General features: G+C 40.7%; 1 protein-coding gene across 3 annotated transcripts in view; it reads left to right on the plus strand.

The window, feature by feature from the left end:
- Positions 1 to 225: 225 nt before the first annotated feature.
- Positions 226 to 14,433, plus strand: part of efr3a (EFR3 homolog A (S. cerevisiae)) — a 178,053-nt gene continuing 163,845 nt past the window's right edge. For 2 of the 3 annotated variants that reach the window (XM_078216094.1, XM_078216095.1), the window contains exons 1-2: positions 229 to 309; positions 481 to 580. Coding sequence is in view for 1 of the 3 variants with exons in the window: in XM_078216096.1 (XP_078072222.1) it covers positions 571 to 580 (10 nt within the window). In the remaining 2 variants the exon portion in view is untranslated. Of the gene's footprint in view, positions 310 to 480; positions 581 to 14,433 lie in introns of all 3 variants that reach the window. The other variant, XM_078216096.1, reaches the window with a different exon arrangement.

A 14,433-nucleotide genomic window follows, 5' to 3' on the forward strand; every position in this document is an offset into this window, starting at 1 on the left:
GTCCCTCTCTCCCTACCATTCATTCATCTGTCTCTCATTCTCTCCCTCTCTCTTACTCCCTATCACTCATTCTCTCTGGCCCTGTCTCTCTCCATCACTCTCTCTCACCCTCCCTTTTCTCTCTCTATCACTCATTATCTCTCTCCCTGCCTCTCTCTCTCCCTCCTTGTCTGTCTGTCTCAGCTCAGGCCACGCCCACTAAAGAGGGAACCGGAAGTCCTTCCTCCCACACCGGAAGTGTTTGTCCTGTCCGGACGGGATGTTTTGAAGCGGAGTCAAAGGTGAAGCCGGAGTGTCGGGGAAGACAGGGTAGGTGCGGCTGGGGGGAGCGGCAGGGGACAGGGACAGGCGGCCCGGGGCACTGGCAGGCCGGGTTAGTGATCCGCGGGCTGTCCGGGGAGGGAGGGTGGGTGCTGGCCGGATGCTCTGCAGAGCTGGTCAGATGCTGCTGATTGATATTTGTCTCCTTCTGGGCTGTAGGTAATGAGATGATGCACCAGGAAACCGTGAACTAAATCCCCTGGGTGGAAGTTGTCCAGCAGCAGAGCTACCAGATTCCCAGGGCCCAGGATGACTGCAGGTAAAGACAGGAGCAGCTGCACCAAGCAACTGTGCAATGGTCAAGTATTGAAGTAGCTCCAGATCCCTGGGCTTAGTTTATACTGAATATGATTGGAGTGTGAAGCCTAAAATACTAAAGGAAGTTGGATAATGTAGCAGGTTATCCCATTCTACTGCTGCAGTGTTGCCAATGAGGTTCTCAGCTGAAAGTGTGTGTGTGAGAATCTACTTTATAAAGTGCTACATCTTAAGCAAGATTACAACCTGAACAACATTCTGCTTTGATTTTAATGTGTTCTTTTGAATTGATGGTTTAGTGTGTCCTTACTTGGTGACTGATACGTTCTTACAACCTAATTGAAAGCTGAAAATTGCATAATGTAAATATAGTAGGATTGGTATGATAAATTTCATTCTATCTGTGTGTATATAAATATGTGTGTGTGTATATATTTTACATATACACATATCTATATATACTTTTAAAAAGACAGCCTTCAAATTCTGTTCTTTGTATGCATTTGTGTTGCTCCTGGATGAGGATCCTTTTATTAGGTATCACTAATATTGAAAACAGTAATTTGCATTTAAAATGCAGCAAAAATTTGGAATGGAGTTGCTCAAGGTTATGCATGCATAGATACCCAACAATGGGCAACTCTTAAGTTGTGCAATACACAGCTGTTTTTTTAAAAATAGTTTGCACTGATTCATTCCTGGCTGTCTCTCTTTGCATGATTTTATTAATATTTTAGAGTAGTGTGTTGAACCTATCCTCTATTCTCATTTGATACTTTGCTGTACATGCAAGAATATGGGTATTGTATTCCAAGATCCTGTAGAAGGAAAGCCAGGATAGATGAAACAACTATATGCATATTTTAAGTTTTGGCCCAAGTGATATTATGCTCAAGGTTTAAGATTGTAAATGACTAATCAAATTACAAGAACCCTCAGGATTTATCACTCTGAACTTGTTTTTCAATTTTTTGGTTAATCCTATGTCTAGATCTACCTTTCAAACACCTTTTGAAATCTCCTCTGGGTTACTTTTATCATTCTAAAAGGGCAGGAACGTAGTGCATCATTCATGGCAAATTTTACATATTCTCTGCTTTTCAAATTTCACATGAAACTATAGTTTCATCCTTAATTATGTTAAGACTTGATGCTGTTGGTCCCGTGCTTCTGTTCGCCCAGGCTAGATTAAAATGTCCTTTTTCTGGTGACTAAGGATTCTATGTAAAATTAATCTAGGTAGTTTGAATCTGCTTTGTCACAATGCAACACAACCCTCACACAGCATTAAATTGCCAGTCTTGTTTAGAAAAGAACATGGAATGTTGGTCTGGGACGTGGAAAAATATGATACTGTGCCGTGTGCTTTTATGAAAGAAAGTTTACTCTGTATCTGACTGGTATATTTGACCTTTTCCTGATACCAGAAATACAGTGGTCCATGCCCAGCAGTAATATCCTTCATTCTGAGTGCAAAATTTACAAAGTCATCACTTGCAGCTTTACTGCTGGATGCTTGTAAACATGCTGAGGTAGGGTGGACTCAGTCATGGGTTGAAATGCAACTGCAGTGAATTATTTGCATTTCCGCTCCATTCTCTAAAAATAAGAAAATGGGATTAGAATAGTTGGGCGATTTGTCTTTGAGTGGCACAGATGCGATGGGCCTTTTTTCTGTGCTGTATGCCTCTATGACTCTATAAGTGACATTACTTTGGAAACAGTCACTAACTTTAAAACATTTTATATGTATAAATAAAATTTGGTACAGTCGCACAACTGATAAGATTTCACAATATTGGAGTGGATTTCTGCATGGCTAGAGGTGGATATCAAAGACTGTTAGTGCATGAGTAGATATTGGAATGGCAATCAGTTGCCAGTAAAGTCCCAGAGGAAATGTTAGGACTCCTGTAAATAATTTTATAAATTTACTTAAGTGAATAGACTTTTTTTTATTGGTTGACACTAAGCTTGATGCAGTGGCTGATGCAATTAACCAATTTATGATAATCCAAAGGGACCTGGGCAGTCCAGTCAGTTGGCAGATCAGAATCAAAACCAGCAAAGGCATAAGATATTAAGATGAAGAATTGAGAGTGTGATTAAATTATGTTCTTGACATAACTAACTGGGGAAAGGATCTAGAGATTTTTGTGGATATGTCATACTATTGGTTCAATCAATGCAGGTTAGGTCAAAGACAAATAAAATGTTGTGGTGTATAATAAATGTGTATCAAAGGAGGTGATCATAAATCTGAAACTGCAAATGGAGTTGTGTTCATTTTTGGTCTTTGTATTATAGAAAATGAACAATTGATGGAAAGTACCAGAGAAGGGTTACAAGGGTAATGTTTGAACTAAGAGGATTGATTAATGAGAAAAGGTCACTTGCCCTTGAATTTTACTCTCTCTTCAAAAAAGGAGGGTAAGAATTTATTAGGAGCCTAGTATTTGATCATTGCCTACCTATAAACTTTGCCAATTGCGAATTTGAACTCTGTATTAGACAGATATTGTCAAATGGCTTAGATTTAGAAATACTCCATATGTTAGTTCTGTTTAATTCTTGCTTTCTTGTGTACTTGTTCAGCGTAGATGAAACTCATAGAATCTTACAGCATAGGAAGATGTCATTCTGCTCATTGTGCCTATGTTAGGCTGTGGAAAGAGAGATTTGTCCCACTCACCCCCTGTTCTCTCTGCCTTGCATTTTTACCTTATCAACTATATATCCAATTCCCTTGTGAAAGTTACTGCTGAATTTGCTTCCACCACCCTTTCAGGCAGTGCATTCCTGTTATAACTCTGGGTAAAAATATTTCCTCTCCTCTCCCCTCTGATTGCTAATTATCTCAAATGTGAGAGATCTGGCTACCAACTCATGTCTGTGGCAACAACTTCTGCGTGACTGAGTAGTTTTCCATCATCTCTTTTGCTCCCACTACTTTTTCAACTTGCTTTCTGCTGTTGGGAGTGTCCTGCAGGTTACTGTAGATGGTCTTTCAGTACTTACTAGAACAAAAAAAATTACAGCATAGGAACAGGCCCTTTGGCCCTCCAAGCCTGCACTGACCATGCTGCCCAACTGAACTAAAACCCCCTACCCTTCCGGGGACTGTATTCCTCTATTCCCATCCTATTCATGTATTTGTCCAGAAGCCCCTTAAAACTGACTATCGTATCTGCTTCCCGGCAGTGAGTTCCAGGCATCCACCATCCTCTGTGTAAAAAAAAAACTTGCCCCGTACATCTCCTTTAAACCTTGCCCCTCGCAGCTTAAACCTATGCCCCCTGGTAATTGACTCTTCCACCCTAGGAAAAAGCTTCTGACTATCCACTCTGTCCATGCCCATCATAATCTTGTAGACTTTTATCAGATCACCCCTCAACCTCCGTCGTTCCAGTGAGAACAAACCAAGTTTCTCCAACCTCTCCTCATAGCTAATGCCCTCCATGCCAGGCAACATCCTGGTAAATCTTTTCTGTACCCTCTCCAAAGCCTCCACATCCTTCTGGTAGTGTGGCGACCAGAATTGAACACAGTATTCCAAGTGTGGCCTCACTAACGTTCTATAAAGCTGCAACATGACTTGCCAATTTTTAAACTGAGTGCCCTGGCCGATGAAGGCAAGCATGCCGTATGCCTTCTTGACTACCTTCTCCACCTGCATTGCCACTTTCAGTAACCTGTGTACCTGTACACCCTGATCCCTTTGCCTATCAATACTCTTAAGGGTTCTGCCATTTACTGTATATTTCCTATCTTTATTAAACCTTCCAAAATGCATCACCTCACATTTATCCGGATTAAACTCCATCTGCCATCTCTCCGCCCAAGTCTCCAACCGATCTATATCCTGCTGTATCCTCTGATGGTCCTCATCGCTATCCGCAAATCCACCAACCTTTGTGTCATCTGCAAACTTACTTATCAAACCAGTTACATTTTCTTCCAAATCACACACACATTATATATATATATTCCGAACAGCAAAGGTTCCAGCACTGATCCCTGAGGAATGCCACTTGTCACACCCCTCCTTTCAGAAACGCACCCTTCACTGCTACCCTCTGTCTTCTATGACTGATGTGGAGATGCTGGCGTTGGACTGGGATAAACACAATAAGAAGTTTAACAACACCAGGTTAAAGTCCAACAGGTTTATTTGGTAGCAAAAGCCACCTGTGACTGAGCCAGTTCTGCATCCACCTTGCCAGCTCACCTCGGATCCCATGCGGCTTCACCTTCTCCACCAGTCTGCTATGAGGAACCTTGTCAAAGGCCTTACTGAAGTCCATGTAGACAACATCCACTGCCCTACCCTCATCAATCATCTTCGTCACTTCCTCGAAAAACTCAATCAAGTTAGTGAGACATGACCTCCCCTTCACAAAACCATGTTGCCTCTCACTAATATATCCACTTATTTCCAAGTGGGAATAAATCCTGTCTCAAAGAATCCTCTCCAATAATTTCCCTACCACTGACGGAAGTGTCACCAGCCTGTAATTACCTGGATTATTCTTGCTATCCTTCTTAAACAAAGGAACAACATTGGCTATTCTCCAATCCTCTGGGACCTCCCCTGTAGCCAGTGAGGATGCAAAGATTTCTCTCAAGGCACCAGCAATTTCCTCCCTTGCCTCTTTCAGTATTTTGGGTATGTTCCATCAGGCCCTGGGGACTTGTCTACTTTAATCTTTCTCAAGAATCCCAATACCTCCTCCTTTTTGATCTCAACATGACTCAAACTATCTACACACCCTTTCCCAGATTCATCATCCACCAAGTCCTTTACTTTGGTTAATACTGACGCAAAGTACTCATTTAATACCTCGCCCATTTCCTCTGGCTCCACGCATAGATTCCCTCCCTTGTCCTTGAGTGGGCCAACCCTCTCCCTGGCTACCCTCTTGCTCTTTATATATGTATAAAAAGCCTTGGGATTTTCCTTAATCCTGCTGGCCATTGATTTTTCATGACCTCTTTTACCCTTCCTTACTCCTTGCTTAAGTTTCTTTCTAATTTCCTTGTATTCCACACTTGCTTCATGTGTTCCCAGCCTCCTAACCTTGAAATGTGCTTCCTTTTTCTCTTTGATTAGGCTCACAATATCTCTCGTTATCCAAGGTTCCCAAAACTTGCCATACTTATCCTTCATCCTTACAGGAATGTTCCGGACCTGAATCCCTATCAACTTACACTTGAAAGCCTCCCACATGCCAGATGTTGATTTGCCCTCAAACATCTGCCCCCATGCTCCATTAGTCTCCATGCTCTTCAAATGTTCTGACTCTTCTCATCATCCAACAACATGATTCATGATTGTTGTAGAATTCATGTTGAAAGCCCTTGGAAACTAGAGATCTTCCTGTCCTGCACTGCCAACAGTGGATCAGGAATTCAGGGCTGTAGACTTCATTTGAGTCTATTGAAAGTTTGCTGTTCAGCTTCTCTCGAGCCCCAGCACTTGCACATTCAAACTTAAAATAAAATCTCCCTCGGTAGTCTTCTGATTGCTTTTTCGCTTATTGCAAGTAGCAGGTTACTGGTTGGAAGGAGAAAAACAGCTGAAGTTCTATTCTTTTGAAATAAAAATAGAAAATGCTGGAAATGTTCAGCTGGCCAGGCAGCATCTGTGGGAAGAGAAACCGAGTTAATGTTTCAGGTTGATGACCTTTCCATTTTGTGTTAGGTTTATAATTTCAAAGGAACAATTCACTTTATAAAGATGATTGTTTCCAATAATTCTGCCTAATATGGGACCAAAATGTTTGAATGTGGCCAAGAGGCTGACTTTCTGAATTAAATGACCTGCGTTTACTCATGTAAAGCAATCGTACCAATCTTAACGGTACTCCTGCCTAGTTACACAGAGCTACCAAGCAACTGATGAAGGAAAATCAAATGTTTAAGGACATGAGGGAAAGTGGCATTGAATTGAAGCATATGCAATAATAAAAAGCGTGTGTAAAAGTCGCATTAAGACAGCAAAGTAAAAAATGGACTGGAATGTGGCAAAATAAGTCCAGACTTATTACCATTGCACCTGGCATGTTGTTCACAGCTGAACAGCTGTGCTAACTTAAGGTAAATAAATCTCCGACTGGGTTAGTTGCATCCGAGACTCCTTGAGGAAATTGCAAGAATTATGGCACAAATTTTCCAAAAATCACTGAAAACTGGAGAGGTGGCTAGTGAGTGGATTTGAGAAAGGCAGATGTTGTTCTTACTTTGTCAATAAAAATTAGCAGCCCAGTGAGTTTTACAAGCATTGAAGGTAAAGTTATAGGAATCCTTATTAAAGGTAAGGGTTTTAAGATAGAAATAAAATCCTTAAAAGATGTCTAGTTTGGTTGCTGAAAAACCTGCTGCTTTTCTTTCAGGAAATGGCAACAGCATTAGATTGGCAACGGATGTGGTGCACATAAATTTCTATAATGTCTTTGATATGGTTCATCTGAAGGTGCATCTCTATGAAAAGAACTGACTATGGTTGTATAATTGATTAATAGAACCCAGAGGGTAGTGGTATACCAATGGAGTCCCATAGGGTTGGTTTTGGGATTTATTTAATGATCTCTGAAGAATGATCTACAGTTCGGAATCATAAGCACTAAAACTAAATTTGAAGATCGTACAAAGCTAATGAAGATGGCTGTCCCAAAACCGAACATCACAAACTACAGCAGGATTTGTGTAACAAACAGCAGATGAAAATCAGTGCAGAGAAATGCAAAGTGATTCATGTTATTTCAATGGAAAGGAAATAATGTACATAGTAAATTAATGAGATCTGGGAGGAATTAAACTAGAAAATGCTGCAAATGCGCAGTAGGTCAGGCAGCTACCGTGGAGAGAGAAAGTTAACTTCTCAGGTTGGTGATCTTTTAGTAGAGATCTGGGGATTCTGCATGAGGCTATTGCAATGATGCTCAGTGGCAGAGTTGAGCAAACCAGATGTGTTGCATCAAAAGTTCAATATTTGACCAAAATAGTGCAGTAATCCTCCTGGCTTGTAAATCAACGGTGCTAATCTATTGAAGGCTAATATTGTGACAACCACAGTACAAAAATGATATTGCTGCTGTTAAAAGGATACAAAAGAGAGTAGCCAAAACTTCCTTGGTGTGGATAAAGGAACAGGATTATAAGGGGTTATGGTGTAAATTAGGTATGTTATTATCGGAAAAGAAGAAGTGAGAGGTGAAAAGACTGCCGTTTGGGATTCTAGAGGGCCTGTATAATATCGGCCATGATGAGCTGTTTCATCTCTTCCAAAAGAGTGGAATCAGAAGATATGGACTTGAAGAGGGGTAAATTCAAAATTGCTCTGTGGAAACATTGGGCAGGATTTTCTAGCTGGACTCGCCCTAAGGTTGGAAAATCTCGCCCGAGGTCAACGGACCTTTGCAAGGTCTGTGTCCCGCCAGCTACGATTCCTGTGGTGGGTGGGAGGAGAAAATTCAGCCTATTATTTCAGTGAGTGCATGTTCAATCTATACAATAAGCTTCGAGGGAGATGCAAATTTGTATGCAAATTAAAAGTTTATTTCACAACATGTGCTTTATCTCAAAATATGTTATTGGAGATGACGCAAGGCTCATATGCTTTGATGGTTAGGTCAGTGCAGCAGTCAGACACCACCCTGAGGAACACCTGCAGTGATATGATTGGCTTTCAACAACCACAACCATCTTCCTTTCCTCTAGCCATAACAGTGTTAGGCTTTCCTCTTTGATATGGGTACAGTGTTTCAAATACTGTCAGCTGAAAATTAGTTGTCCAAAAACTGGACATTTTATCAATTGCCATGCATCAATTTTATTTATTATTAAATAAGGGAAATAACTTAGCTGGATAAGTTGGCTAGGTGCTGCCCTTGGTGGAATGACAAGTCAGGCCAATTATCAGTTTCACGCACTGGTCCTTTCCCATGTTTAGATTGGTCCAAGCAATCATTGTCCCTACCTGACCTGAGATTGGAAGTCAGTCTTACTTACCTTATATAGTTTGTTCATGTTTTTTTCTGCCAAAGAATTATTTCTAACTTTAACAGGAAACTTGTTCACTTGATTTAGTTGTATCCTATGAATTGAAATAAGCTTCTGATTCTTTTTTTCTTCTTTGAAAACCAGCTAGGTCTGGTTTCCAGCATCGCCTCAGTCCTGAGGGCCTCACTTGTTCAAGTGCTACCTTGATATCTAAAGATTTCACTCTCATTCACCTTGGAATTCAACTCTTTTGTCCATGTTTGGACCAAGGCTGCAATGACATCTGGAGCCAAACTGCCCTAGTGAAACTCAAATTGGTGGGTAACTGCTGCTTGATTGTTCTGTCAATGACACCTTCCTCACTTTAGAGACCTGGGGAAGGTTTGTGAGGCAATTAATGGCTGGATTAGATTTATCCTGCTTCCTGCGGAAGGACATATCTGAGAAACGTTCCACTTTGTTGGATAGATGTGCTGTACCTGTACTGGAACAGCTTCGTGGGAGGTGCAGTTAGTACTGCAGCATAAATCTTTTAATTCTGCAGCGCATAGTCTTTGTGCATAGTATATTCAGCTGTTTCTTGATATTAATTGGGAATTAAATTGGCAGAAGTCAACTGGCGTTTGTGTGGCGACCATAATGGATAAGCTATTCAGCAATTCTAGCTGATAATGGTTGTGAGCATTTCAGACTGTCTCTTGCTCTTGTACTCTTGCTCTTGTAGGGGAAGTAGTGGCGTAGTAGTATTGTTGCTGGACTGGCAATCCAGAGACTCAGGTTAATGCTCTGGGGACCCGGATTTGAATCCTACCACAGCAGATGGTGAAATTTGAATTCAATGAAAATCTGGAATTAAAAGTCTATTCACCATGAAACCATTGTCAATTGTCATAAAAACCCACCTGGTTCACTAATGTCCTTTTAGGGAAGGAAATCTGTCATCCTTACCTGGTCTGGCCTACATGTGACTCCAGATCTACAGCAATGAGGTTGACTTTTAAACTCCCTCTGGGATGAGCAATAAATGCTGGCTCAGCCATGACGCCCACATCCCATGAACGGATAAAAGAAACTGAGCTCTTAGTGTTGGGAATGTAAATGGAGGACTCCCTCCTCCTGTTTATTTTTTCATTGTCTACCAACATTAATGATTGCAAATTGCAGAACACTAGGGCTTAATTTGAATTGGTTGTGGGATCGTTTAGCGTGGTTTGTTGAATGCTGCTTCCACTGTTCAGTATGCATGTAGTTCTGTGCGAGCTTCAGCAGGTTGGGACTTCATTTTTAGGTATGCCCGGTGCTGCTATTTGCACACTGTTCTACAACCCTTATTGAACCAGGGCTGGTCATCTGGTTCACTGGTAATGTTGAAGTGAGGGACATAAAGGTCATAAAGTTTCAGATTATTGGTGGATATGGTTTTACTGGTGCTGATGGCCCATGGCATCTCATGAATGTTCAGTTTTAGCTACTAGATCTGTTTTGAATCTACTCCATTCAACATGACGGTTATGCCGCATAATATGAAGTGTACTTTGTGTGAAGATATTGCACATTTTAACAGGCATAGTGCGTGATCTCTTCTATAAGTACTGTCATAGCATGTGCATCTGTGCCAGGTAACTTGGTAAGGACAAGGCCAAGCTGGTTTCCTTGCTTGCGATTAACCTAATGCCATGAGACTATGGGGATCGGAGTCAAAGTTGACTGAGGGTTACACCCTTTTCAACTCTTTGTCAAATGATGGAGAAAGGTGACTACGTTTTGTTGGGATGCAAGTCTCATTTTTCTGTTTCTTATGAAGTTCAATACATTAACCAAATTGAATATATGATGAGGAGTTGCCGGCGTTGGACAGGGGTAGGCACAGTAAGTAGTCTCACAACAGGTTTATTTGGTAGCACAAGCTTTTGAAGTGCTGCCCCTTCATCAGGTGAGCACTCCTAATGATGACAGCACTCACCTGATGAAGGAGCAGTGCTCCGAAAGCTCGTGCTACCAAATAAAACCTGTTGGACTTTAATCTGGTGTTGTGAGACTACTTACTGAAACTGAATATAGGAAGTGCAGAAGAGAGCGCAAAAGGAAATAAGAGACATACAGTGTATGAGAATAGATTATTAGCTAGCAACCTAAAAGAGAAAAGTCTTTTAGGAACACTTGACTAGTGACTGCAGGTGAAAGGAGGGATGGGGCTATTAGGGACTAATCTTAAGGAGGATAATGGCAAGGCTGAGGTAGTAAATAAGTATTCGCAAATAAATTGGGCAGGATAAAAATAGATGAAGAGGAGCTACTTTAAAGGTTGGTAGCACTGTACTTATAAATTTATACAGGAAAGGAAGTATCTAATGATCACTGCATTGATGTTGAATTCCAATGAAATGTTTAAAATATTAACGATTTCTTCATTTTTACTTTCCTGTGTGCTTGCTCGCATATAGGTACAAAGCTTTTGAAATATAGAACATTTATGTAAAGCAGCCATTCTAGAAGAAAAATTTTGAGGGCAAATACTTCATTGCCATGTGTTTCTGCTTTTCAATTTAGTACGTTCCATTTCCCTTTTGATGGACAAAATGGTGAAGTATTTTTTTTTAAAAGTGCTTTTGCATATGTGACAAATCCTTGGTGAGGATAGTGTGACAACTTAAAAAAAATAGCATTAAAATCTGCAAGGGTATTACAGCGTTGCCTGCACAAAATTCTTGTTGCTTGAAAACAAAGTGCATTGAAATTTAGTTCAACACCAAATTGAGACCTAGATTTAAAAAAAAACACACCCTGTTAGAAAAAACAATTCTGGTCGATTTTGGTGATTAGAGGTTTAGTTCACCGTATCAAAGTACATTCTTGAGTGCAGGCTGCTATTTACTGCTCAGCTTTCGGGATCTTGACATTTTAACCAAAATGTGGTCATGGATCATTGAGACAGTCCTGGTCACTTGGGGAAGGAAGCAGTTGAGCAACAGTTTATTTTTTTTGTTGCATCGAAGTGATGGGGATAAGTCATTTCTGCTGCAGTTGTGCATTTTGTGTTTCAACAAGAAGAAGAATGATATACTTTTCATAGGAATAGTGTACTGCCTAGTTTTCTACCGAGATTAGAAAAGTCTACATGCCATGACGTTCAGTGATTTTAATTTCACATTATTGCATTTGCAGAAAGATTATGTCCAGGATAGTAAATACATGCAAGTGCTTTAATCTTAAACTCTGCTCTATGAGGTTGGTATAAATCTTTTCAAAATCACACTTCTCTCTTTTTCATGTTCTGTCTTTGCAAGAAAATTGGTTTGATTTTAGTGGTAATTTGACCATTTGATGCTAGTTCCAAATTGGTCCAATTCCTGAATTGCATAGGAAAGTGCACCAGGATTGTAATACGTCTTATCTGATGGTAAATAATAAATTTGTTTGTCTTGATGGCTGGTTGCAACAACCAACGGTGCTACTGACTTAGAAGTGTTAGGTATCCAGCTCTCTGTCACAAGTTACTAGTCCAACAGGTTTATTTGGTAGCAAAAGCCACACATGCTTTCGGAGCCCCAAGTCCCTTCTTCAGGTGAGTGGGAATTCTGTTCACAAACAGGACATATAAAGACACAAACTCAATTTACATGAATAATGGTTGGAATGTGAATACTTACAGCTAATCAAGTCTTTAAGATACAAACAATGTGAGTGGAGAGAGCATCAAGACAGGCTAAAGAGATGTGTATTGTCTCCAGACAGGACAGCCAGTGAGACTCTGCAGGTCCAGGCAAGCTGTGGGGATTACAAATAGTGTGACATGAACCCAATATCCCGATTGCCATTCCCGGTAGATATTGGGATAACTGGGATATTGAGTTCATGTCACACTATTTGTAATCCCCACAGCCTGCCTGGACCTGCAGAGTCTCACTGGCTGTCTTGTCTGAAGACAATACACATCTCTTTAGCCTGTCTTGATGCTCTCTCCACTCACATTGTTTGTATCTTAAAGACTTGATTAGCTGTAAGTATTCGCGTTCCAACCATTATTCTGTAAATTGAGTTTGTGTCTTTATATGCCCTGTTTGTGAACAGAATTCCCACTCACCTGAAGAAGGGGCTTGGGGCTCCGAAAGCTTGTGTGGCTTTTGCTACCAAATAAACCTATTGGACTTTAACCTGGTGTTGTTAAACTTCTTACTGTGTTTACCCCAGTCCAACGCCGGCATCTGCACATCACAAGTTACTAGACCAGTGAATGGAGCAGAAAGGGGAAAATCTTTCTCAAACCACTAAAATCAAACCAATTTTCTCACGAAGACAGAACATGAATAAGAGAGAAGTGTGATTTTGAAAAGATTTATACCAACCTCATAGAGCAGAGTTTAAGATTAATGCACTTACATGTGTTTACTATCCTGGACATAATCTTTCTGCAAATGCAATCCCAACTGTTGGATTGGGGTGTAAGATTTTGATAATTCTGCTTATTTCCAGGGTCTGTAACAGCTATGGATTATATTCCTTTATCAATTTTAAGAAGGTCAGTTTGAATTTCTGCTAGTTGGAGTGCTTTACGGGAAGATAGTCATTTGTGAAGATACAAAATTATTTTACGACTAAGTTTCTTTGAATCTTGAGTTGAAGTAGCTATATGCTGTCTTAATTGTTCACAATACAGTTCGATGCTTCAGGTGAATGGCTATCACCGATTCATTCCAAAGGGCAATGCCGTGACCAATCCAAGTGAAGCTGCCTGGTTTATATTTCAAACAAGGCTGGCCAGTTAACTGTCAGTCATCATCAACTGGTGCATTATCCATGGCACCACCTCTACCAATTAGAGTCCACTTGCCAATCAATCAGCATCTTCTTCATATACCATATAAAGTTACCGTTTCCTGACATCAACATTATTGTGATTATCCTGATAATTGCAAGATGAAAATCTTTGACAAAATGTCTTTTTTCAGCAATACTCAAGTGCTGTACTACCAAACTCCTACTTTTAAAGTAACTAACTATTTAAGGCATTCTACAAGTATGTTAAGAGCAAGAGGATAAGATGTGAAGGAGTAGGACCTATCAAATGTGATGGTGGGAAAGTCTGTATAGAACTGGTAGAAATGGCAGAGGTACTCAATGAATACACAGGGATCAGTACTTGGTCCTCTGCTATTTGTAATTTTTATAAATGACTTGGAGGAGGGGGCTGAAGGGTGGATCAGTAAATTTGCTGATGACACCAAGATTGGTGGAGTAGTGGATGAGGTGGAGGGCTGTTGTAGGCTGCAAAGAGATATAGATAGGATGCAGAGCTGGGCTGAAAAATGGCAAATGGAGTTTAACCCTGATAAGTGCGAGGTGATTCATTTTGGTAGGACAAATTTAAATGTGGATTACAGGGTCAAAGGTAGGGTTCTGAAGAATGTGGAGGAACAGAGAGATCTTGGGGTTCATATCCATAGATCTCTGAAGGTTGCCACTCAAGTGGATAGAGCCGTGAAGAAGGCCTATAGTGTGTTGGCGTTCATTAACAGGGGGTTTGAGTTTAAGAGCCGTGGGGTTATGCTGCAACTGTACAGGACCTTGGTGAGACCACATTTGGAAGATTGTGTGCAGTTCTGGTCACCCCACTACAAGAAGGATGTGGAGACACTGGAAAGAGTGCAAAGGAGATTTACCAGGATGCTGCCTGGTTTGGAGGGTAGGTCTTATGAGGAAAGGTTGAGGGAACTTGGACTTTTCTCTTTGGAGCGGAGGAGGTTGAGAGGAGACTTGATAGAGGTTTATAAGATGATGAGGGGGATAGATAGAGTGAACGTTCAAAGACTATTTCCTCGGGTGAATGGAGCGGTAACTAGGGGGCATAACTAT

This window comes from Mustelus asterias, chromosome 7 (genome assembly GCF_964213995.1).
Source record: "Mustelus asterias chromosome 7, sMusAst1.hap1.1, whole genome shotgun sequence".
Classification (NCBI taxonomy): domain Eukaryota; kingdom Metazoa; phylum Chordata; class Chondrichthyes; order Carcharhiniformes; family Triakidae; genus Mustelus; species Mustelus asterias.